The sequence below is a fragment of the Aptenodytes patagonicus genome, chromosome 8 (assembly GCF_965638725.1).
Source record: "Aptenodytes patagonicus chromosome 8, bAptPat1.pri.cur, whole genome shotgun sequence".
Taxonomy (NCBI): Eukaryota; Metazoa; Chordata; class Aves; order Sphenisciformes; family Spheniscidae; genus Aptenodytes; species Aptenodytes patagonicus.
In genome coordinates, this window is record NC_134956.1 from 15,288,549 (window position 1) to 15,314,753 (window position 26,205).

General features: G+C 42.1%; 1 protein-coding gene across 9 annotated transcripts in view; it reads right to left on the reverse strand.

Annotated features, from left to right (window-relative positions):
* Window positions 1-26,205, reverse strand: part of FHIT (fragile histidine triad diadenosine triphosphatase) — a 638,275-nt gene that overhangs the window by 82,964 nt on the left and 529,106 nt on the right. For all 9 annotated transcript variants that reach the window (XM_076346544.1, XM_076346535.1, XM_076346541.1 and 6 more), the window contains one exon: window positions 12,937-13,005. In XM_076346544.1, coding sequence (XP_076202659.1) covers window positions 12,937-13,005 — 69 coding nt within the window. The remainder of the gene's footprint in view (window positions 1-12,936; window positions 13,006-26,205) is intronic.

Here is a 26,205-nt window from a genome sequence, read left to right on the forward strand (position 1 = left end):
TGTCCTCCCTTTCTCTCCCTTAGATATTTTCAACATTCAGCCACTTCCATCCACAATTCTGATCAAAAGTGAGGTTTGCACACAATTATTTTATGCTTGCTTGTGGCATTTTGGCTGAGAATTTCAGGGGAACTTACTGGTACTCAGATGAGCTTGACCACCACAGAGCTTGAACCTCAGGCAATTTCCCCACATTCCCATAACAGTTTTGGCCCTACTTACTACCATGATTAAGACTTCTGTCCTTCACTTCTGCTGGAATATCCAGTTAACATGTTGCCTGTGCATTTAGAGGGGTAGGCTTAAGCATGGAGCTAAGGAGGGTATGTATGTTGTGGGCTGGATGGGAGTACTTCATGCTTCCTTCATGGCTTCAAGTCTCTTCCAAAGCCCTTGACAGAAGACTGTTATTCACAGGTAACACAGCCTGATGCTCCACCTAACACAGGAGCACACAGGTTTTTGGGGGCCATAGGAACAGCCAGTTCACAGAAGCTGAAGACACTATATTAGGAGGACAGTGGGAAAATATCAGGGTTGCACGCTGGGCAGAAAAGTTGGGCTCTGGACTAGTTATCGGAACAAGGTTATTTAGCAAATGTTAATGGCAGCTTTCTGTTGCAGAAGTTATTTGTCTTGCTTAAACCACGGGGTAAGGTAGAAGAGACTGAGATATGGAAGATACCGCACACTCCTTCCCCCAAAGGAAGGGAGCAAGGCAGAGGATGAACATTTTCATTTCACCAGAGGAAAACTGCTTATCAAGATGTAATTTGCTAATAAATGCTGTTCCATGTAATTAAAAGAAAACAACGACAAACAAAAATGATGTGGACCAGCAGGAAACAAGAAACTCTCCACGGAGAGTGGCAATTCAGAGAACACCCACCATGCGGCCCACCTTCCCCATTCTCCCTCTAGAAATAGACCCATTTTATACATGGTGATTAAGGCACTAAAGAAAAAAGTATTAACATGATTCACATGTAGAAAACAAGGTTATTAGGAGTAGACATCATTTCAGCACATTGTTCTCCCTAATAAGCATAGCAACAAGTAATTGAGTTTCAGGCAATCTCCAAGGTGGCGCTTTGTAGAAAAAATGGAACTTGGCATGATGTCTACTTTTCCTTTAATTACATTGCCCTAATGAGCAACTTTCTTTACTCTCAGCAAATTTATTTCTTGAGAAGAAGCAACAGTAATAAATGCATAAAAAGGATCACCAGGTAGTACCAGAGTAGAAATATCAGCAGCTTAAAATGACAAGAGGTTGCTAAAAGTGGTGGAAAAACACTAGATTGTTCTCAGCTTCATTATGTTTACCACACTTAAAAGTGGAGTAAAGAATGTTAATCAATGGAGCACATTATCTAACCCAGGAACTGTCCTTTTTCTACTGGTATTTTCCTTCTGCACATGTTCATGAGAGCAACCCGGAAACACGAAGTGCTGATACATCAATCCAAAGCTCCTCTGCTCACATGCAGCAGAGGGCAATTCTGCCTCATGCCCTTGTGCAAGATGAGAGGAGAAAATCACATGCCACTAACATCCTACTGAGTGTCAATACCTCTCACCACAACCTAATACAGAAGGATAAAGGGCTGGCTTTTCAAAAGTCTTTAAGGTGTTTAGACATCTGGCTCTTGTTGAAAGTCAATGGCAGGCAAGGCCCCAGCTGTTTTGCTTATCTTTTTTTAGAAAACTCCACCTGAGAATCCACTTATGCTAAAGGACTCCCTGGATGTGCCTTTCTGGAGGCATTCTTATCATTTTTTCCCTAAGCATTTGCTAGGAGACACCACACCAGTGATGGTAGACCCCCAGTCCTAGTAACACCACTTTTATCTACAGGTGGGTGAACATGTCACCCCTTGCTTAAATACCTGAGGTGTCCACCTTCAGAGAGTAGCAACTGCTACAGCTCGCAGGCCTTAGCTGAATTAAGCCAGTGTACTCCCGGGTGACAGTCTGACTTTGTAAATGCCAGCAGTATTATTCTCCAGAAAAAAGCCAAAGCAAAGTTTTTTAGAGTCATCCAAGTTTTCAATGTTGCTCAAAGCTGGGGAGCACATCCCAGCATATCTATCAGCTGCCTTAGGGCCACAGTTTCCTACAAGGAAGCATGAACTTCATGTGTTGGGTTACTCCATGTAGCTGTAGATGGGTGATCAATCCACCTCCCTCCTTTTGCTTGTTCAGAGATTCATGGATGTATCTGCACTCAGCAGCTTTACCCTGACTCACTCCATAACTTCACAATGTCCCTTCACCTCTCTGCATCGCACCTGCAAGTACTATTACTTAATGCACTCACAGAGCTGGTAGGAAACTTAATTAACGTATGTAAAAAAAAATACTCAGAGGTCTCCAAAAACAGGCACTTCAGATGTAAAAGTGTGAAATGAAGTTATCTTCAAATAGAAAATTTGAAAGTGCCAGTGGAAGCAGACACCTAAGACCTTGAGTGTTTACGCAGCTTTAGGTACTGTTATTTCTTCAGTAAGACTGCCACAGAATTGGCAGGGGTATGGGAAGAAAGTATGCTAGCACTTAGAATCTACTCGTAAATGCATTAAGTGCAACTATTTTACTGAGAAAAAGATCAGGAGGAGACCAGAGTCCCTTCTCCTGGGGAGCTAATCTCAATTACTGCTCACAATCATGCTTCAGCTGAAGAAAACCCTGCGTAACTCCCATGCTGTACGTGATCTGGCAGTTGTGTGCATTTGCCACTTCAAAGACACTGATGTAATGAATGAGAATAGACTTCTTCCTTACAAAAAGGAAGAAAAAAGTGATCGTTCAAGAAAAAAAATTCTAAAAATAGGCCTTCCATTAAAAACTCTATTTATTGCAATAGTTTCCCACTTCCACAGAGATTACAATCCCTAGAAGCAAGTTGCCACTACACAGAAGTAATTTACGCAGGCAAAAGGGAGATACAAATGTTTAGTTGGATTTGCTTATATGTTTACCACAAACTCATGGTCGGTTTTTGCAATTAAATGCAGGAGGGGTTCTTTGCCAGCCCCGTACACAATACTGCAACTGTCCGGGCGATGTGGAACAAAGGCTGCCTTATTTCCCTGCTTTCCCTGATTATTGGAATACCTGTGCTTGGATAGCTATAATTAGGTTGCAACTGAGTCAAGCGGGATTTTGAAGCTTGCTTTTTCTTGAAGCAGTAAATGCCACTGCTCAATGTGGGCACCAATAAACACTTTCTCCATTTTGCAGAATGCAAAAGTTGAAATTTGGGAAAAATGCTGCACTGCGCTACTTGAAACCCTTTCAGTGGCTCCCTGCAACATGGGGAGGCATTTTCAGCCAAAAGAAGTTGTTAGCACACAAGTTAATTGTCAGAAAGATAAAAGTTTCCTATACATGGAAAATAGCAACATGAGCTCGTTTTGAAAACAGATTATATGTTTCCGGTAATTAAATTTGGAGTTGTTTCATTTTTGCCCCCCAAGGAAACACCGTTAGCTCCTCTCTTCTTCTGAGCATCCTGTGTGTTTTAAAACTCACACTTAATTCCACAGAGAATTAACAATTCTGAAGACTTTGCAGCGATATGGGCATTTTAAAGCTCCCTGCAATGAGACATCACCCAGTGTGGGAGTCAAAGCTCTTCACTCCCCCCACCCCGACGGGTACCTTGTGGTTCGAAGCTGGGAAGCGTGGTCGCTGCGGTCTGCTCGTGGCACTGCTGAAGCCCACCTGCCCCTGCAGTGCCACGTAAACCCTGTGCAGGGTTATAAACGCTATCTAATAAATTTGAGGGCTGGAGAACAGTAGGAGAGAGGGGAGCAGATTCTCACATCATCAGGAGGGAAATAGACTTTTAAAAAGCCAGTTGTGTCTGTGCACAACAATGAAGCTTTATGTCTATATAAACTGACAAGTCAAATTGTACTCCTGGGCCCAATTCTCAACATCAGCGCCATTTGACGGTGATAGCTCGCCTCCTGCCTCTGCAGCCTAATGGCTCTGTCTGCCAGGAAGGGCAGGCAGGATGATTAAAATAAGCATTAACAGAATGGTTTGGTGATTAGCTTCTCCCTCTCTCTTTTTTCTCTTTGCTTTCTCTTTTTTTACATACAGTTTTGTCTGCCAAAGATTGCTAAAGCCTTTTCTTCATTAGCAGTGTACTTAACAAGTGTAAATTTAAAGTATTCATTTTCTTAAGGCCAAGGATTAAAGCAATTAAGGAAAACTGCTGCAACCTAGCACTCAAGTGAATCCTTAACATGGAAAAGAAACAATGGTGCTTAATATATTTAAACAAAACCAAATTGTGTATAATTATCCTGACACTCTGTCAAACTAAATTTTCACTCTGCTGCAATTATTTGTTAAAATCTCCTTTCTGAAACTGAAATAAACATTTTCTTTCCCAGTATGGGAACAGGTCTGTGGTCTCTTTGGACTACCTTCATGCAAAAACGTTGCAACAAAAGCTAATGTCCGCTCTCCTTCTGCACTCATTTTACCATCAGCCTTCTTCCTGATATCGTATGGGCTTAATCCCTCACCAGGTCTGCCCACGGGAGACCTGAGCCCTTGCCATCCCAGCAACTGGCCTGTGTACTTGCATCATCAGGGCCCAAAAGAGCAGAAAATAATTTTGAGCAAACGCATCTAGAAAGGGAAGTCATATTCCTGCAGTATTTAGCCTAAAATAATTTTGTACCTTTGCCTTTTATGCACATTAAGTCCTTCTTAACATATGGCAACGATGGTATAGAACGGGGCCTGATCTATCTTTGGCAATGAATTTTTTAGCTACTGTTTTGAATACGTGAAACTGAGACTTGCCTATGACAAACTCTGTAGCCTTTTTCCCAGACCACAAGCTGTAATGTAAAGTGTTGTCTTCTACAGAAAGAGGTGAGGTGTTAACTGTGAAACCACAGCGAGCTGGTAACAGAAAGGTGTTAACTCTGGAGCCTCAAGGATGGCAATTTATATTTCAATGTTGTTAACTGTTTCACTGATGATTCTTGTAGCAGAAATACTGAGCAAAGGCATGACACAATCAGATCTTGCTCAGAGATGTAGATGCTCAAATCCCATTCATTTCTGTGGAAAATAGAAGGTCCACAAGTTCCCACAAACACTAAGTTTATGAATAAAACCCAAACACACAGCTATAGCATGCTACAGCAGAAAATGTAAAAATGCGGCATTATTCGTCATCTTAGAGGGGGCCAAAATAAATACTCCATGTGCTTCTGAGCCCTCCACTCTGCCTATAAGTGTGTCCCCATAAAGTGTATGCCCATAAATATATATATGCAAATGTATAAATACCTGTTTATTAAAAAAAGAAGTACTTTTCTTCAGATTTTATAATTTTCACTTTTATTTTAATAAACAATTTCATATTTAAAAGTTCCTAAATAAGAGGTTTGTTGATTTTGGTTTCAACTTAAACTGTCAGCATGTGATTTTGGTTTCTGAAAACCACAAACATTCAGTTCTCTATTTTCCATTTTGGGATTATTGGCAGTTCTTTCTAACTCTCTTTCAGTTCAGTTTCCTTCTACACTTTTATTTCCCCAGAAGAAAAGAAAAAAAAAAAGCAGAAGGAAAAGAGTGGGCAAATATATAAAGGAAAAAGAAAGCGTGGTGTTTTTTTTTTTTCACCAAAAACCCAAAACCAGAATACAAGCACATATCTGGAGAGCTATTTTCTCATATCTATATATTTTTTCACTCTTTTGACTCAAAAAATAAATTAACTTGACCTTGCAGATATTGGTAAACCCATCCCATCAGACTTTTATTTACTTCCCAATGAGGAAGATCGCTTGGCTCCATTAATATACCTCCACCTTCATTTACAAAAGTCATATTTAGAAAGTGGCAGATAGCATCGCATCTGAATCATTGAAGCTGCTGATTCAGTGCTGGGTGAGCCAACGAAACTGCCAGCAACAACCAGTTCAGATGGCGTCTCCTATGAGATGATCACTTCCCAGGAGGTACTTGAACCTCCACTGGACAAAGCTGATCCCTCAAAATATTGTGATCCACATTTGCAAGACAGCAGATAAAGGAACTGCCCCAAACTACAGGGTACAAAGAGCTCTTTCCTTGTGGGATCACAAGCTAAAACCGTAGCATCTTTACATAGCTGCATGTGGGTCAGAGGGTCGGATCACTGTGAGCTACCGGCCATATCAGAACCAGTCCTACGGATTGAGAAGGGACTCTCCAAATTCTTGCTATAGGCAGAACGAATTGCTGAAGTCAGCTGTTGTGCAGTGCACTGGGTTTCAGTGTGATTTGCTTTGGGGGTTACCAACTAGCTGCTCCCATACCCTGAACTTTAAACAGAATGCAAGGGAGTATTTCATTTTAAGTTTATGGCAACATTTCAGTTCAGACAAGAAAAATCTCTCTTTGGAAAATAGTTTTGTTTACTTTCCATCTCATCAGTTCCAAAAAGCTGAGTATCTAGGATACTAATGGGGCATGTTCTCCCCACCAGCATGAATTCAGCTTACACTGTGCATCAAAGGATATGCAGAGGTCTGGAGACAGTTTTACCTCGGGGACTGGGAATACACAAGAAGCACCTGAGCAGCTAAGCAAGTCCAAGCACTGACAGAGTAAACAGGCCTGAGAGACCGTGTTCTCTTTAATCCCCTTATCAGCAACTTGTCTTTGGTTGGAGGCTTTTTGTCACTAAGTCACTTGCCAATGAACTACCATCAAGGACACGAAAGAGCAAATAAACCCTGAGCTAAACACAGTAAACATCCTACAGAAGGGGCCAAGAGATCTTTTGTAATGGTCACAATAATTGGTCTCTGCTATATTATAGACTAAATGTAAGTGATTTCTGCAAGCCGATATTTTTTACCTATAAGGAAAACAATTGTAGAAACCTTGAGGCAGGAAAAAGTAAGAAGCAGCAAGAGCAGTGATGGAATGCAGAGAGACAGCTGGGCTAGAGGGCAATGAGACTACACGATGATATGTAAAATGCCAACTGTACATTACCTTCCAGACAAAGTCTAGGTGTAAAGGGCATGAGGGATGGCTGCCTTAATGGGAACCCTTCTAACCACTTCTAATTTGTTCCTGTAGTTGAGCTGATTCCATTTCTCTAGATCTGATGGAAGATATCAGTGAATATGGCTCTTAATCAGATCTGATTATGATATCCTGCTATCTTAAAATAGGTGCAGCCAATGTATGCGGCATACAGGGAGGTCTCAGAGATTTCAGGTATCAAATTAAGAAATGCCTCACAGGGTTGGAAAGGGCAGAAAATACCACAAACAGTGGGGTTTCCATCTAGGGAGATAGACGTGACGATAGGATGTCTCCCAGTATTCCTGCTAGGCCCTACTGACAAATTTGTCAGTTTTGCCTTATGTAAATTGGGCACGTGCAAGAAACTTGCACGGGGTGCCAGCAGTCTCCAGGGGTTTTCAAATCATAATCAGATAAAATATCATGGTCCAGAAAACAAATCATCCTGTTTGACTCAAAAAGGAAATTCGTTTGATGGGAAAAAAAATGTTTCAGGTCAACTCAAAATGACTTTTTGTCCGTTCAGCTACCAAATCCAAAACATAATTATTTGCACAGTTTTAGCTTCTGCCGCAATAATCTCAGCTGGAAATATTCATGCACAGTTAATCTGTCTTGCCCTGCTGGAGTCGCTATAATATCACAAGACTCATGAAGCAACTGGGAAAGGCTTATGCTCCTTGGCTAGCAGAAACCTCCTCAGATGCTCTGTCAGTCAGAAAGAGCGACACTGGCAAGACCAAGATGAAATCCACAGCCTACTGGGAAGAATTTATTTGCTGCCGCATCAGAAGAAGATAGTGAAATAAACTTGTACCTGGGAAAAACAGAGCTTTTTTAAAAAAAAAAATATTACCAATTTAGATTCTGCGCTGCTTCCCTCCCTTTCCATGGGTTTACCCATGCAGTGTGCAAAGAAAGCAGAGTCTGGCCCCAAGGGAGTTCAGGTGCAGCAGACTGATCTACCAGCAGGCTACAATATGTTCCCAGAAGGTGCAATGTAATTCTGAGGCCAAGGAACAGCCTATTAGCTCTGCATGCCATTAATTTCCATGAATAGTTCAATCCAGTGCCCACAGAAGCTGTTGGGCATCTTTCCATTTTGTCTAGCAGGACCTGGATTAGGTTTTATTTATCTTTTCATTATATACCTTATCTTTAAGTAAGCAGCAGCCCAAACAGTTCAGTGCAGCTGTTCAGGTTTCAAGCCCTCCACCAGGCTTTGTGCCCAGCAGCACGCAAGACGCTGTCTGCAGGTCAGAGCGAAGGCATGTCACAAGTCAAAGCCACTCATGGAGAATTAAACTTCAGGCTTGTTTGACTAAACTTCTGAATTCACCGCGGTTCCCCTGTTTTGCCAGCCTGAAGAAGCAGCCCAGCAGGTTCTTGATTCACATGCCAAAATGTCTCCTTCATCCTCCCTGGAACTGGAAATGATTACTAATAGGTATTCTTGCTGAAATGATTTAACATAATGTGCTGAACGAGATCACTAAGTCAAAATATCTTTCCCTAAGTGACTCTCTCTCTGCGTGCCTGAATGCCAGAGGGAAGGAGGACAGCATGAACCGAATTCTTTTGCTGGCTTCTGTGTTTTACAAAATCTCTAAGCTACTGAAGAATTCACATTAGGAAGTTTCACCCAGGCTCATTACAAGAGGTCTGTGATGCAGGTCTGGCAGGCAGCCAGGGGATAGAGACACAGGGGTTTGGGTTAACCTCTCTCATTCACACTTTTCCCTTTTACGGTATTTTCAGTGCTTTCCAGCCTAGGTTGGGAACTGAAGACAGGTGAGGAAATGAGGTGGGCATGAAAGCAAAGCTGGCGAGGGGATGGGCATTCTTTGTCCTGCATGCACAGCCCCGGCTGTGCATCACTGCTGCAGCTGCATCCGTTACAGCAGGCTGCTGTTTTTCTGTGTTTCACCAAGTGAAACACAGAGTTTGGGGAGGAACAGGGGTCTGCACCACAAAACACACCACTGCATGCCAGGGATGCTCAGGGTTTTGCTGAGAGGCCAGGCAGCTCTCACCCATCCGAGTCTGTCAGCCTCAAAATTAACTTATTGAGGTCAGTACTCATGACAGCGGTATTGCGGACTTTTGATTCAGTCTTCCTTTCTGAGAAAGTCCCACACTCTCTGCCCCAGCACGGCTATTACCTGCCAACCTAAAGGATGATGAATGTTATTTATATTGTGGTAATGGCTAACCACTCAGTGGAGACCAGGGACAGGCTGTGCTATGGACTTTTCAAACATACACTGAATGAGGACTGCCCACAGATGGCTGAGTGTATGAAACTGCTGAGACATTTCAGCATAATGTTCTTGAATGCCTTGGACACGATGACCTCCAACAACTCTGCAGCACTTGTGCTGACTGCAACAACACAGGGTGACATTCGACAGTAAAGATGTTCATTAATACCAAATTCTTATCGGATACTGTGAACACGCCCTTACAATAGCAAAAAACCTCGTCTACTTCAAAGCAGGCAACTCCTTGGTAGGAAGGCCTTTAAGTTCCGTGATTAATAAATGTAAAAATATTAATCTATTTCAAACCAAATAGAAAACAGAGGAATAAAGAGGTATTCTGATTAAAAGTTTTCCTAATATTTAGCTGCTATAGTTTTGCTGGCCAAGAAAAAAAGTAAATAAATTAATAAGAACTCCTCAAGATGTAGATGAGAAAAGTAATCCAGCAATAGTAAAACATGAAGGGCCTGATCCTTTAAAAAAGCCTGTAAGACCAATTTAACTCTGACATGTGCACACTTGCAGGATTAGGCTTCAAATAATTGCAGGAAAAGGTAAGAACTGAAAAATTATACCTTTAGCTTTTCACCGTGGTGAGCCCAGAGGGTGGGTAGCTAACACTCCCTGGGAAATGTCCTCCCAGGAAATACACCCACAAAGATGCAGAGGAAATACATCTAAAATATTCAATGCAGATTCTTTTTTTTCATTATTAATCATTCTCTCTGTATCTTAGAAAAATCATGCAGTGACTTCTTTCATATGCACTGAGGTACAGAAACCTAAAATATTAAGTGACATATTCCACCAAGAAATGCCTTAGAGAAGGTGCTGTGAAATAGTTGTCGCCCCTCTTTTATCCCTTCTACAATTAATGTTACAGTATTGAAGTTCCAAATATATATCCAGAAACCAGCAGACATTAGTGTCCATCAACAACCTTATTAAAATCCAAATGCTAAAGATATACCTTACCCTTAACTATACTCTTTACACTTAAAAGTTGCTTTAGACGAGGCTATATCAGAGCTTCATAGCCAAAGGCCTGAAGATACCAGAGCCCAGTAAACAGACTAATCAGGGATCAACCTGATATGCTTTTTTCCGTCTTTTCAATTAGATGGGTGGTCACTCCCAAACCAAATGGGAGAAATAAAGCACACGGTAAGAGTCTGCAAGTACTTTCTAGCTGTCTCAACTCTAGAAGTCCCCTAAGAGGACTGATGTCTCAACATCTGGGCATTCCCTTCACTGTCAAACACTCACAGAGCAATGGGATTTGTCAGCAATCTGCTGAGCATATACAGATGACAACTGCAGAGCTTGGAGAGCTCAAAGGCATTTACAGATAGATAGTGGGTTGCAACAGATAGGTTGAACCAGAGCTGACATCCAGAATCTGTGAAAATTACGCCCAATAGCTGTAAAGCTGCGGTAGTTAAAGCAGGCACCACAATATGTAAAATTTAGCCTGGGTAGCTTTACAATTACACAAATTGTTTAAGGGAGGCTGATCAGCCTCCATGTCACATGCTACAAGGAAAAGGCTGTGGGGCTGATTTTGGAAGGTGGTCTTTGCTGCCTGAACTACAACTCCATCTATCACTCGAATGTATGAAAACGAAGCATCATTTATAACCAGGTTTTGGATTGTCCTAAGTACAAATTTCATGGACGATGGATTTAAAGCTCTCTCTAGCACCTACATCTCACCTAATGGTACTCTATCCCTTGTAGATTTTCAGCCTGTTGCCCCACCATGATCTACATATCTTCCTAAATCTTATAAAAGATCTTCTTGACAAAGGGATATGTCTTGTTGGTACAACACAGAGAGGCATCATATCAAAAGATTTTTGCCTTACTGACATAAGCTCCAAATGATTTCCAAAGTCAGCTATATTTTCAGTAATTTGTCCATTTTGTATTTTTCAAAATAGATTTATCCACTTATGATAGCATACAGCTTAAGCCTCTCCATCCTCCAATCAAGGCAGCAATAGAACTTTGCATCAAACTTTTTATAGCATCAAATGTGGTTTTTTTCCCTGGCTTCCCAAAAAACCATGAAATCTTTATCAGCTACAGTCTGTACGAAAGCATAAGTTAGCTCTGTGGTATTCAAGAATAGCTGGCTAGACTCTGAGGCTGTACATTCTTCTGCTAAAAGATATATTACCACATCTATGTCTAAATATTTTTGCTTCCTATGTCTGCTAAAAGCAACACCTACAATTGCCGTAACTGAAAATTACGAGACAAAAATATTTTTCACCAATTTGTCACCCTTTTGCATTTAACAACACTAAATGTATAGTCTAGTTCATTAACAGAGTTTTGTCTCTTTGTATTTACATATAACAAGGGAGAAATAAATGTGTTAAAAAAGAAGAAAATGGAATTGTAAATATGACAAAAATGGGAACAGAATTTGTGGGTTGGTGCAGCATCTAAAACCACTTAACACATTTGAAGAGGAAAAAATGTTAACTTTCAAGTTGCCTCACTTACCTGCTTTTAACTACAGCAGCACATAAGATGGCCATCATGTAATTTCATTTGATCTCCTGGCTCAGCAGTCTCATTATAAGGTTTTACCCTTATTAGTGGGGTTCTCAGTCTCTACGCTTCATGTAACTGGTCAATAATAAAATTTTTTCACCACTTTTGCATAGTTAAGTCATTAGAAAACTTTAAAATACACTACCTTTTTTTTGTGAGCGGAGAGTTGTCATCATGTATATATCACAAAGGAAAAAATACAAAAGCAGAAAATGTCATGAATTCTCCTTCAAGCAGATGGTATTGCAGTAGCACTGAACAAGTTTATATTAATTACTTTCAGAAAGAGAAGGAGATGTCATATTTGAGATAGAGGATCCTACCAAACCCACTAAGAACCATCTGTAAATGTAACAATAGCGAGATTTTTTTCATTAACTCATTGTGACAGCTGTCAAGCTGGGGAAAACTTTTTGTTAATGCCAGTACAATTGTTCATTTAAACAAAAGCCAGTAATTCAGTCACACTGGAACAGCTCATGTCCCCAGCTCCGCTGCACAATCTGCGCACATGCATATATTATTACATCTATATGCATAGTTGCTCTTTAATTTTTATCTTTGGGGCTATGATGTGATTTGTCCAGAGCATGAGCAGAGCCCTACAAAAAGCAGGCCGGAAGGCAATTTCTGATTGAGTTGTAACGAGCCGCCTGTGTTTTCCCTTGTTGGAAGGGGGAAGTTTGGCACCCCAGGCTGGCAGACGGGGTAGGACATGCTCCCTGCATGCCAGGCTAACCGCGTGGTCACCCTTTTTCCCCATACCCTTAAAATAAGAGAACACAGCTATTGGTAGAGATGTCATCTCGCTCTGTGTATGGTGACAGACTGAAGTACCAAAGAAGTCGACAGCATCCTCCCTCGGGAGCCTGTGTGACCACAGCTTGACCCAGAGCTCACAAGGAAACCCCAGTGTAGGGCTTGGTGCTATCGCAGGCTCTTTGCAACCAATAAAGATGCAGAGATCCCACTACCTCCACTCAAGGTAGGGCCTGTATCATTAAGATGATTTTCTAACAGCAAACCCAACTCTGAACAAGAAATGGAGTGCAGCCCTTACCTCCTTGTAGACATCGTCATTCCTGCTGAAGTCTCCGGCCCTCCTTGGAAGGACATGGACATGAACATGCTGAAAACATGAAACAAAATAATGGTGATTATCAAGCTCATGACTTTCTTTTCTGGATTGTCAGCATTATTCTCCACACATACAAGTAACCGTGCACAGGCTCCCACAGCATTATTTTCAGAGGAGAATACATTAACCTGTTCCATAACTGTATCTCAACTCTTTGGAGAATATAAAAGATGAAAAACGTGAGAGAGCAGTTCTGCTGTATTATATGAGCTTCAGAGTGAAATGCCTGGAAGTTTAGGGGCTCTGTGGAATTATTCATAGTTGTCAGTCAGAGATGTATTTAGCCACAGCTTTGAAATGACAATGTACCTCAGAGCTGCGTGTTGTGACTTCAAAACCGACAAGAATAAGAAGGTGCCGGTGATGGGACACAGCTGTAGCAGGTGTGGGCAGAGGGCTCGTGTGGGCAGCCCCAGGCTCAGTGCTGTGCTGCACAGGTCAGGGGATGGAGGAGCTGATGGTACATAATGGAGACCACGTAGGTAGAAAGGCTGTCAGAAAAGGACATGCACTAGGCTGTTCAGCACCGCTAATGCAATGTCTTTCGCAAGGTTAAAAAGACTTTAATGTTTTGCTTTTCCCCCTGGGAGGTTGTAGCCCGAATATAACAGACTGAAGGCCCCAGTGGTATGAGGTGCGTGCTGGGGGCACACGCCTGCAGGGACACGGGCTCCAGTGCACCAAGTGGTCCCAAACCTACAAGGCACAAGAATTATGAGCCCAGTTTTGCAGAGCCTGAAGCATGAGCATCACTCTCCTGATGGCAGGGCCATCGCTCGGGGGGTAGCAGAGCTAAGGACTATAAGCTGCACAGGCAGCCTTGGGCTACCCGGTATGGGAGGGAGGTGAGGGGCAATGTATTTTTGTCACAAAAGCTGATGAGATATGGGGAAAAGGAACAAAAATATGGACAAGCAAGCAAATATATGACTTGCCACCTTGCCAACTTGATGTTGTATGACTACTGTGACTATATTTTTTTTCTGTTAAGAGATTATGACAGTCTCTTCATACCATATAGGAAGGGTAATTCAAGATTCTCAAGACTCAAACTCTACTAGGAAATGAAATGCTCATCTATCTGCTTTTCTGCAGTAAGTTCAGCTACAACATTGCAAAGCATTCTTTTATCTTTTCCCTTTTCTCTTTCACTCTCTTTTGGGAGGAAAAAAAACCAAACCAACTGAGAATAATTCTTCAGGAAAAAAAACCCAACACCTCATTGAGGAGAGGCAGCAAAGGATCTGAGTGACAGATCACAGTTATGTGTCTCCAGATCTTTTTAGATGGTGCCTAAATCCTTTTAAAAAAAAGACTGCATCAGAAACAAATGCTTTACATAGAATTTAGACAGCTTGCACCTGACTCAATTTGATGAGGTAGAAACCAGCTGAAATTCATGCACCTCACTGAAACATTCTCAAAACATGGCTCAAGCCTATAACGAAATCCAAAATCAAAAAAAAGGTTTTCTTAGTCTATTTGTAAGAAAATTCAAACATACCTATATTGTGTTAGCTTCAATCCATAAAAACATTTGCTCAGTGAATAAAATGAAATTACAAGGATGTTTCAGTTAATGAAATATTCTGAACACCACTCTTTTTTTTTTCTCAGCTTACCCTAGAGAAACGCAATATGCGATTGCTTATTCTTATCATTATCCATAGCTTTCAGTGTATTCAGCCTAGAGATGAGGATGATTCTTGAGGGTTAAAAACTGTGTTTTTGAGTAATACATCAGTGATAGTGTTCTGATAGTGTATTATACTAATATATCATGAGAGCGATAGTGCTCTTGTGATGTATTAGGGCAATGTATCATCTGAACATCACTGCTCTCATGATGTATTGCTCAAAATCACAAGACAAGTTTAAAGATGGTCTTCAGTAGCCCTAGGCCTGAAATTTTGCTTTTGGACAAAGACAGTCTTTCAAGAAAAAAAAAAAGTGAAGATCAAAGTTTGCAGTGGTACTGTAAAATTTCACTAGTGTGTCACACCCGTGGTTCTCATTAGATTTTAAATTTATTCATAAAAATAGAGAATAATCTGCCAGTCAGTTTCTTTCTCTTCTGCTACAAGGAGTGATAGCTTTGCTACAAATATCAATTTTCAGGAATTTCTCTTGGTGATATATATACAGTCTAATATCAGCTCTCAACAACCATATCCCCAAGAAGTTCAGCCACCTTTACGAGTAATTTTTATTTCTGTGGCAGAATGTTCCAGGATGCACACAGGAGAAGATCTGTATACCCACGACAGACAATTTGGAATATCAGAAAGCATGCAGGGATGTAGTCCAAAGCTCAGTGCAGACACGCTGCACTGCAGATGCACAGACCAGCACAGCAGGTAATGAATGAGCCTAATGTGATCTTCTACCCAAAATGGGCTCTTGTGATCAGCATGAAAAAGAGATGAAAAAGTGTTTATGACAGCATATGGGCCACTTGGCATCAGTGGGGACGTTCTCAGGGGTTAGTCACCTTTACTACATGCATTACGTTCTTACACAGGCTGCACAGCAAAATCCATCAACTGTATCAGAAAACAAATGAGTATTTCCAAGGTTTGAGGTAACTACAAACAATTTAAAAGAGAGTAATTTTTTCCAGACATCCCTTTTTTTTTTTTTTACATTCTGTGCATGGAACATAAATAAGTATCTGGATTCTCCCTACTCTTTGTGTAACAGAAACGAACAGGATCGGCAACAGTGTCTCAAGTAGTTTCCTTCTCTTCAGCTTTACCGAGAAAACACAGGGAAATACAAGCAGCACAGAGCAGTGGTTACCACATAGTGAGAAACACCGAACAAGGGGATTTCACACCTTCTCTAATCTGCCTTTCAGCTTCTGGACTTCCCAACTTGGGGAGGCTGGTATTTGGTTCATTAGGAGTTCTTTAATTGATCATTTTTGCTCCTTAGTGCTATTTGTTATTGTTAAAGCCTCAATCCGCCAAGGCACTTAAGCACCAGCTCGATTTCCAACCTGTGAATTGGTTCAGTGGGAGTATTTGCATCCCGGATATTATGTATACGTCTCAGTGTTTTGCATCTGCTGCTGGCTACAGGGAGGTCTCCACAACTGTAGGTAGCAGAAATAACTTCAAGGTGCCCGCAAATTAAAGTTGCTTCCTTCCATTTTGTTTTCCAGGCAAAACAAAAACCTGCACGTCCAAAAAAGACATTTGCAGTTGACTGAAATGTGTCAGTAGATACAAACAAAACATTTGGCTGCATTTTTTTTTTTAACCAAACAAACAGATTTAGGCAAATCTTCCCTCAAAACACTGCTTGGAGATGAAAATTCCAAACAGTGTGTACACAAAATGTCAAAATAAAGCATTTCAACTTTTTCCCCAGTTATTGTGGGTATCCTCATGTCTGGTGGGTGGCAGACAGCCCCATCACATTCCAGCAGTCTGTATTCAATCACTGTTGATTGTATTTCATTTTTTTCCTAAAAAATTGCTTTCCCCTCATTTTGCATTATTTTGATTAATAAGCAAGAAAAGCAACATACAACAGCCAAGGCATTTACATTAATGGACCAATCAATATCACCCGCATCAGGGTAGAAAAAATGCAGACACACGTTTGCATTGCTTAGAGTGTTAGCTACCATTCCCTCTTCTTGTCAGACACTGATGGAGAAAGCTGCGCGCAATCGCAGGAGACCGGCACACTGGGTATGACAACATGGGGACACAGCAGTATGTCCCCAGGTGGGGTACACCATGTGGGTCAAAGATGCCTGAGACCCAGTTGCTTCTGATACTGGGGACAAGGTTTCCTGCCAGGGATGTCCGTGACAGCAGCAGCTGGAAGGAGGCTGCGGGAGCTGAATCTTATAGCACCTTCAAAATTAAAATTATTAGACTGACAGTTTTGCAGGGCTGGGACTGTAGCTTCCTCTGTTTTCATGGTGGCTACCACATTATAAATGAAATCTCAGTGTGAGAAACTTCTAATGGTGAGAATTATCAAGTGATGCAAAATCACTCTTAAGAGACGTTTTTTCAAGACCTTTAAACCATGAATGGCAAGAGAATTAGAAAAAATACTGCAAGGAACAAGTCTGTAGTGCCATGAGGAAATTGTGAGCCAGAGCCAGCACGTGCCATCTCTGACCTCCCACCGCCATGAGGGGATCCTCAACTCGAGCCCCACGGTGTTCCCAGCATGACTGTGGGAGTGTGGGGCTGCTGACGGGCACTCCGGAGCACACCCATCCCACCACTGCTGAAAACTGGCAGCAGCACAGGCATTTGTGAGATTATACATCTAAAGTCAATTTCCAGTGAACTGGGGCTGCAAAATGCTCGCAAAAGTGTCAGCCAAAAAACCTGGAGCCTGTTTTGTTGGAAAAACACCCACTCGGGTCAGTTGAGTTTTGCTTCAGCACTCAAGGCCATGCAGAAAGCAATGTTCCTAGTTACGTCTGTTTTTATATACTGAATTATGGTCGAATAACCAATGTGTCACCACTGCACTGGATGTAAAACGAAAATACTAGGCAAAAATAGACACTGAAAGAGATTTCCTGGGTAGACCAGAATAGTGAAGAGCAGATGACCCTGCCACACACCACTGGGGAGGACATGGACATTGCCTGCAATAATTCATGAACATTATGTGGTGTTCGCTCAGCTGCTGTGCTGGTTAGCAGAGCAACAAAGCTCAGCTTCCAACAGAAAGGGAGATAATAGCCTGTACGAGAGCTCCTCAGCACACACCCAGGGTCTATTAGCAGTAAATGTTGCCATAGGATAAATACATACAAACTGGCAACGGGTCACGCAACCTTGAGGACAGGGGGACTGCCAAAAAGTTGGCAGAGGAAGGGCTGTTCCCCCCACACCTACAAAAGCATTATGTGGCCGAGCTGTGCCTTCACGCAGCGAAACCAGATGCCTTTCAGCAGCTTAATCCTTTCCCTTGTTACTTTTCCTTCTTTCTACAGAGACAAAGCTTTGCAGCCGTGGGCTTCCACGGTCTCATGGTGCAGCAAGATCGGGAAAAGCCGTGATGTGGGGCACGGAGGGCCACGAAGAGTAAACCCCAATGTCCCTGCCACTGTCGTGTTCAGGCAGGTGGAAGGGCAGGAAGGGCATTAGCGGCTGCAGGCAGCAAGACTTGCTGGCCAGGAGACCCCCATCAGCCAGTTCGCTGGGAAAAAGGATGGTGGTTTGCAGATAACAACTTGTTTGTTGCAGAGTCCCCTGTCCATTACAGACACATGGGCTTCTCGTGGGAGGCTGTGATAATGCTTCTTCTAAACTACCAGATTAACTGTAGAAATTCCAAACTAATAACCATTTTCCAAGTAAGACTGTTAGCAAGTGATAAAGAAAATCAACCATAATACTGAGATAGCCACATGAAAAATAGAGCAATTTTGTCCTCTCTGTAAACTGGGCTTCCATGGAGCCCTTGTTTGCTATTCTTGATTAACTGCTCAATTATCCCTGTTACAAAATTATTCCGTGGAAAGCCCTGCCTGTATATCCATAGCTCATTAACAGAAAGCAGTCCCTCTGCTGTCCCCGAAAATACATGGCATTACCCAGACGCTAGCAGGCTCAGTACAGTTGCTCTTTCTAGGCATTGCAAGCCAATTTCTAGGACCCTTGACTTGCAGGCTGAGGCAAAGACATCTTCATGGGAAAATAATTTCTGTTCAGTGAGTATTTATGAATTCTTGACATTTTTCCTAGTCCTGAATTGGGTTGGGATGGAGAAACAAATTAAAAAATAAAAATAGTCCTATCCAATATTAGGAAAAAAAAGAGTTTTGGTCAATTAAAATACTCAGTTTTCACAGCCTTCAAAATTATTGCCAACATTAATATTTTTCTTTTTTTTTTTTTTTTTTTACATTTCCAGGACTTATAAATTTCATAAAGTAAGACCACTTTAAAAGACCTAATTTTTATAAAATATTAAAACATGACAGGAAACTACTTGAAACAATTCCTTTCCTACAAAAATGCCCTGTTTCTAAGAATCAGCATTTTCCTTTCCAGCTTCACTAAAACCTCATGCACGAAGCTGTATAGATGCAGACACTTGGCGCCTTCTCCCCACATGGCAGCTCTGGCATTCTGGTGGTAGAAGTTGCTCCAAACCCAGGAAGGCTGCACAGACTAACACACTCTTGTAACACCTTTGCTTTGGCTCTGGTTTATTAAAACACAAAACCAAAGCTTGCTTTTCTAGCATCATGAGAAACATAAGGATGTGATACAGACAGAAAGGAGTGGCACAGACTGCCAGACATGAGAGAAGTATGTGCAGAGGGACAGAGGGACACTTTGGAAGGGAAGCACAGGGAAACCCGTATCTGTCTCAGAAAGCCCAGGGCAACAGCAGAGGAAACAGCAGACATGCAGGTGGGAATGGACTAGAAAAGCCACCAGAGAACAGGAAGGGTAGGAGCTACTGATAGAACAGAGATGGTGGTGGAAGTTTTGTGAATCAAAAAAGTCCTGCAGAAAGAGGGTGCAAAGAAAGAAAACAGAAGAAACTGGAACAAGTCTTGGGAGAGGAGGCCACATAGGCTGTTCAGATGCTACCATGCTGCAGCGTGAGGACCCTTTCAGGTACTTGCAGTACCTCTGCATGGCACTGCACTGTACACATACCCTTAGGAGGGAAAAAAGAAAGCTTTGCAATGAGCCCTACCAACATTTATGCCGTGAATTTGCCTCTGGAAGAGTGAGTATCAAGATACTTGATCAGCACAGAGAACATGTACTTGGTAAAGCAACAAAATGAAGAGAATTTGCAAATATATCAGAAACGAAACCAAGTGGGGGACTTGCAGCAGAGTACATCTTCAAACATGTAGATTGAGAAATGTACAGATTCAGCATCCTCAATAAATAATATATCTGTCAACTTCTATAAAGTTTTAAAGAAATGAACTGTGGATGAGCTAGAAAAGAGTCCTAGACCTAATGAAAATATGCATAGAAAGATTTTAAACCCACTTGAGATCTGCAGTTATAACTTCCACAGCTGAAGGCAACGTTAGCATTTGAAAGAGAACTGCCAACTCCTCCCCCCCCCAGCCCCAAACCCAAGAAAACTGGCACAATAATGAGGGTAATTAGCCTGTTCATTGGAAATGGTGATTCAAATGTAATTTGGACATCTCCTGTGAGATCCTCTGAAAGGCAGCAAATGAATAAACCAAATGGAAATAAAGGTGGGATGGTGCTTCTGAACTGATATTTCCTGACCTCTAACCTGGTCCGCAACTCTAGGAATGAGGGTCGACACATGGTGGTAGGAAGGTCAGGCCAAGGACCATCACCTCTCATGTGCCATTATTCGGTGCCTACCACCTAACCAGCACCCACAGTGGACAGGACAGGACAGGACACGTCCAGACCTGCTGGAGCATCAACCATTACTCTGTGTGAATCAATAGGAAGAACAACACCTCGGTCCAACCAAGGACCCCGATGGGGAAACGGCTACGCCATGTTTCCTGGATTATATGCCAGCAACGCTACGATCAGAACACTGTGAGACCTGTACAGCATCTGTAGATCCGGAATACCAAAGAACTGCAAAACCAAACCTAAACCCTGGCAGCCCCTGCATAAAGTATCACTTCCATTTTACAGATGGTAAGGCTGATGCACAAACCAATGAAGGTGCATCTGAAGCTGCTCAGGAAGGTGGTGCAGGCTTAGGGACAGCTGGGGAGCACCTGCCTTGAGGTCCTGCACATTTGCCTTCCCTCAGGGTCACTTTGCTCAGGTGTTTTTGTGCAAATTTAATGTTGCTGAGATGCAAATGAAAGCACAATTGCATTTCCCCTCACCTCTGATCTTTAGTTAAGTCTTGATAAATGCGTATTGTTTTAACACTTGTGATATGTATAATTAGGGTTCTTTAATTTATGTTTCAATAAAATGTTCTATAATAAACATTTACTGCTCTGTGAATAAACATTTAAATGAAGCTCCTAATGGGGGTTACATGTTTCGAAGCAGTTCATGGCTTTGCCGAAGTCTCTCCCTATACTTAATGAGAGTCATTTCCATAATCTGTGCATTATTGCCTAAGCCTCCCTTTAGGAATATTTTACAAAGTAAAATTCTGTGAAATATTATCAGCCAAAAGAGAAAATGCTAAGAGGATTATCAAATTCTCCTATTAAAGGGACAGCACAAGCTTTCATTTCCCCCCTGAGATGCTAACATTGTAATTATGTAGAATGTGCTTACTAACTATCACACCAGTGTGTTATTACTGGGTTGTTCCCTCAGAGGCCCGGTCTAAATGAAAAGGATGGGAGACCCCTAAAAGGTCTGCTATGAAGGGCAACATAATGCTAATTTACTTTGTGATATTAATAAGAGCAAGGATAACCCCCCCCCAGGCGAATCTTGTAGATGTCAAGAAAGGTCCAGCTCCCTCGGAGGGGACAGAGTGCTGTTATGTACAAAGTTGCGTACAGCTTCTCCCACAACGTCAGCCCTACAGCCCCACAATTAACACCCAGGGTCTCATCCCCATTTTGCTGAAACTTCCACCCATTTTTTCACTGACTCCAATAACGGCAGGACTCGCACCCCAGCTGAGATATAAAGTACACTTAGGTCAAGGGAAAGATTATTGTTGGAACACAGAGGGTTTTCAATTCTCTGGAATATCTGCAATGATACAAACACCTGTAAGATATTTCTTCCATGTGTCTGAGGACATTTGAGGAGAGCATAAAACTGAAATATATCTTCTCTCCACTAGCAGGGAATAAGAGCATTACCGCAGCAATGGCCCACTCCCCCTTTAATGCAGGGGGTAGGGAAGTTGGAGGAAAATGAGAGAAGATAAATCAGGACTGGATGTGGCAGGGGGAAGACAAGCCTTGCATACCAGTTACTCTTATTCTGAGAGGGAAATCATTATCTCTAATTTTTGTGGTTATTGTCTTTTTAGGCAACTGTTGCAACTTCTTCTAGGATGATGACAAGGTTCCCACAGAATTAAAATACTGTCCCTGTCTCCTCTTTCATTAGTTAAAGATGGAAGAGAGGTGCTACTGCAAAGAGAAGGAAAAGGTTTCCAGTGACGGTAACGTGACCGAGCCTCATAACTTTCTGCAGAGGATGAAATGCATTCAAGCCACGATGCTTTCCGTCGCAGTATCTATCCGTGCTAAGGGAGATTTCTGAGGCTCTGTGTCACTACTGAGGCATTTTATACCTTGAGGGATACATTTCCCAAGAGCTAGCAAATATCTCTGTGCTTACCTATAGCACTCACTAGACTGTATTTAGTTATTTATAATATTAAAATTATATATAGTAGCTATGGGTTCCAAAACATGGGCTGTTTTCCTGTTTTATTGCCAAATGTGCACATTCATCTCTAAGGTTTAGCTGCTTCAGTTAAACCTTTTAAATGTAAATTATTTTCTGTTATAAAAAGCTGATTGTGGGAGTTTTAGTATTTCAAAGATGGTAATTTATGTGACTGGAACAAAATAAAACATTCAACAGAAACAGAATTTTACTTGATCAGAAACACTTTTATGTTTCAGTATAGTTTTCTTTTCATATTTTCCTCCTGCAGCAGTGGCCTCTGTCTTTCAATTAGCTTGAAACAGAAGATCTTAGATAAAACCGTAATTTAACATCATTTGCATATGTGTCATTCCACAACTTCTTCACCTCGCATTTAAAGTATTTTTAAGCTGTTATGAACCAATGCCTGAAATCCCTTATGCAGCTGCTCAGCTGTTCACCCCTCAACAGTCCACCAAGGTCTCTGGGACCTTGGGGAAGCAGGACCAGTCTCCAAACAACCCACAGGAGTAAGTCTCCTCCTTGTCACCTCAAACCTTTTGAATGGCATATCCAGTGAGGGAGCTGAGAATCAAGAAAGCAGATTTTCGGCATGGACTATGTAACTGCTGGTCAATCCTATTTTTCTTTGACTTACTTCCCGCACACGTTGTTGAATTTGGGATACAAAATGGTTTTGTGGAAGTAAACAGCCTCCTTGAAAATCAAACTTCATAGGTCACCTACAACGTCACCCAAAGGTGACTGAAATCCCTGTAACAACTCCTTGGTCTCAGCAGCTGTTGGATCAGGCCTTGCAGAATACCATGGTATCAGCACCAACACGTCACCTTTGAAGATTTTGACAACAACCTATACAAGCTAATAAGTTCTCTCAGGCTACCAGTGCAAAAGTACTTTCATTCTTGATTTCCCAAGTAACTAGGATTTTTCTCGTCATCTTTCATAATATGCAGCCCTGTGCTAGTTCCCTTTTTGCTCAAGCCAGTGGCAACACTCTTACTAACTTCAGGTTAAGTCCTTCACGACCTGTAGAAATCTGGCAAGCAGATGTGCTAATAATGGCAAACGATATACAATAGTATGTCCCAAACTTCAAAATAAAATAAAATGCATTCCATTGCCTTTATTCACTGTGTAATATTTTGAAATCAGGTTAGAAAAGGTACCGATGTCCCTGTCTCAAACTTTTTCTTAACCTCTTAAAGTGCTTCTTGTATAAACCCTTGCATGGCATGCAACATTTGCACATCTCCCACCTAAGTGTAGTGAATGGCTACAAGGCCAACACTGATAAACACGCAGAAATGCATCTTCCATTGACTGTTTGCTAAAACAAGAACTCGATCCTTTTAACTTACCAATTTAATTACAGAAATGTATTATTGATTCAATCTTTCTTCATATTCATGAACTGGCTAGAGAGAAGAGCAAACTGTTCTCTAGTACACTTTCACCTTGATAAGCATGAATTACCCTAATTGGGAAAGGAGTTCTTTCAAAATTGTTTAAATCCACAACATCCTTTCAACCAGGGAACTTTGGTGGATTCGTAATGCTCGCCGGTGTTTGCCAGGAACCCAGCTGAAACCACCAAACTTGTCCTGGAGACCTTTCAACAGACAGTTTGTCCAAATGGACTTGGACTGTGACTAGCAGGGCCATATGGGCAGAAGGGTAGCAGAGGTGAACAGTTTGTGATTACGTCCCTAAGTCGTTTAACCTTCAGAATTACGATTCCACACACTCTGCCACCCAACAGGAGGCTGTACAAGCAGGTGAAAAGATAGATGTCTATTCTTAATGACTGTTTAGGAGACTGCTGCGCTCTGGTCTGTGCCCATGTTGGTTCAGTTCATTAATGTAATTAACCAACAATCAATCTTTTTAAATTAGTTACACAAAAACAGCTACTGCCAGATCAAATGACATGAAAGTTAGGTCACGCTCCATTTCTGCACGATTTAACATCCACACTGGAACAGAATACAGGGCATAGAAGCATCAGAAACTGGAGCCAAATTCATTTGAAGCCCTACAACTTAATTAAAGTGTGCAAAATCTGTGCAGCTGGCTTGGTCTTATTTGTATGGCCTTCCATGTTTGCAGCTAAACACCTTGTATAAAATATAAAAAGTGCTCAGAAGACAAAAAAAAAAAAGAAAGAAGTGTTTCCAGGAAATATTTAGTAGTGAAGGAATTTAAATAATTTTAAACAGTGTAACTTTATGCAGGGCTTGAAACTGGACCTTAACAGCAGCTTTCATGATTCACAAGTGTCTCTGTCCACAAAATAAAATGAAAACAGAAGGAGCTGAAGTTGCTATTAGTGTCTGTTCCCTTTCTTTGGGCTAGGAAAAGACCAGCAAAGCAACTTCAGTTTTCACTGAACACAAAGGTTACCTGTGAAGGGTTACAGCACGGTTTCATCGTCAGCCTCGACATGCTGATCTGCTGTCCCAGGATCAGAGCTGAAAGCAGCTTGTAACGCAGGCTCACAACCTGCCTCCCTCTTTCCCCTTCCTCTGGGGGCTGAGGAAAGGATTTGGTTGGCCTAAACCTGGTGCAATGTTTTCTCCAGAAGTGCTGGCTGAGGGGTTGCTAAGGTGACCGAATCCTGCCCCTACTCACCTTCCAGCCCAGTGCTGGAGGGATGAGGAGCAAACAGCAGTCCCGCAGAGTCTGGTTCGGACCAAACAGACCTTGCATCGTACAGACATGCCCTGTTTGTGCCAGTCTGAGAGCTGGTCTCAGGGGAAGCGGCTCAGTGACCTCTGGGTTGCTGCTCGTGCGGCTCCGTGAGCCGGAGCCAGGCTGTGAGGGGAAGCGCGTGCCCCTGTGTTGCTGGCAGGTTAATGCGCAGCTCTGCCTGGTGGGTGTGGAGCATCTGCAAGCTTGGTGTGGGTGTACTGTCAGCCTCGTTTGAGACTAATAGACAATTTCTTTCTCAACCCTCTAAGCTTAACCTGAACTAAAGTGCTTTCAATTTCCCCAAAAGGCCAGGTTTGCAACTTTGCCTTATGCTTGTCCATTAAGACAGCATCTGGCTTCTTTTAATCCCTTGTACTAACTGAGTTAATCCAATTGCTTCCACTGGGCCTAACGCAGACATTGCTGCTGAATGATTGCCATGAAACCAGGTTCCTCCTCCTAAATCCACCACGAAACGGATGGACAAGGGCCTCCCTGCAATGCAGTGCTGCAGGAGAGTACGGCAGTGCCTGCCCGGGCTGCAAGTCTGCAAATGGCTGAGCACATCCCATAAAGTGCTGAGCACCTTCCCTGCTGTTTGCCGGAACAGCCATTGAAGGTTGCAGGATCAGGCCCGCAGATTCCCCTTAAGTGAAGAGCAAGTGAAACACTCACCTGGTTTTCACTTTCATGAAATCAGGCGATTAGGCTGGTGCAGCAGAAAAGGAGGAGTGGGAATTAGGGCAGATGGGGAAGGAGAGGGAGGATGCCTGCTCAAGTTTCATTTTGAAAGCTGAATGTAAATTAGCATGACTGGAGAAAAAAACAGCCACTTCTAGGAGACCGAGGAGGAATGTGCAACCTGTCACTTAACACTCCCCACCCTCTGCAGCGTTGCTGCCACAAAACCACCAGAGCAGGTGCCTCAGGGAACGAAACTGAAGCAGGCGTAAGTGAATTTAAAACTAATAACAGCAAGAAACTTTAATGAAACTCACTCTGACTAGCTAGAGCAGCTTTTCTCATATAGGATTTTCTGAGCTTTCATAACTCTGCACTCAAAAACCATCCTAAAAAGTTGCAGGCAGCATATTATCACTTTGTGCCTCTGTGTGAACATACATGCATCTTTCCTGCAGCATACGTATAACAGCAAAATGCAAGGAGC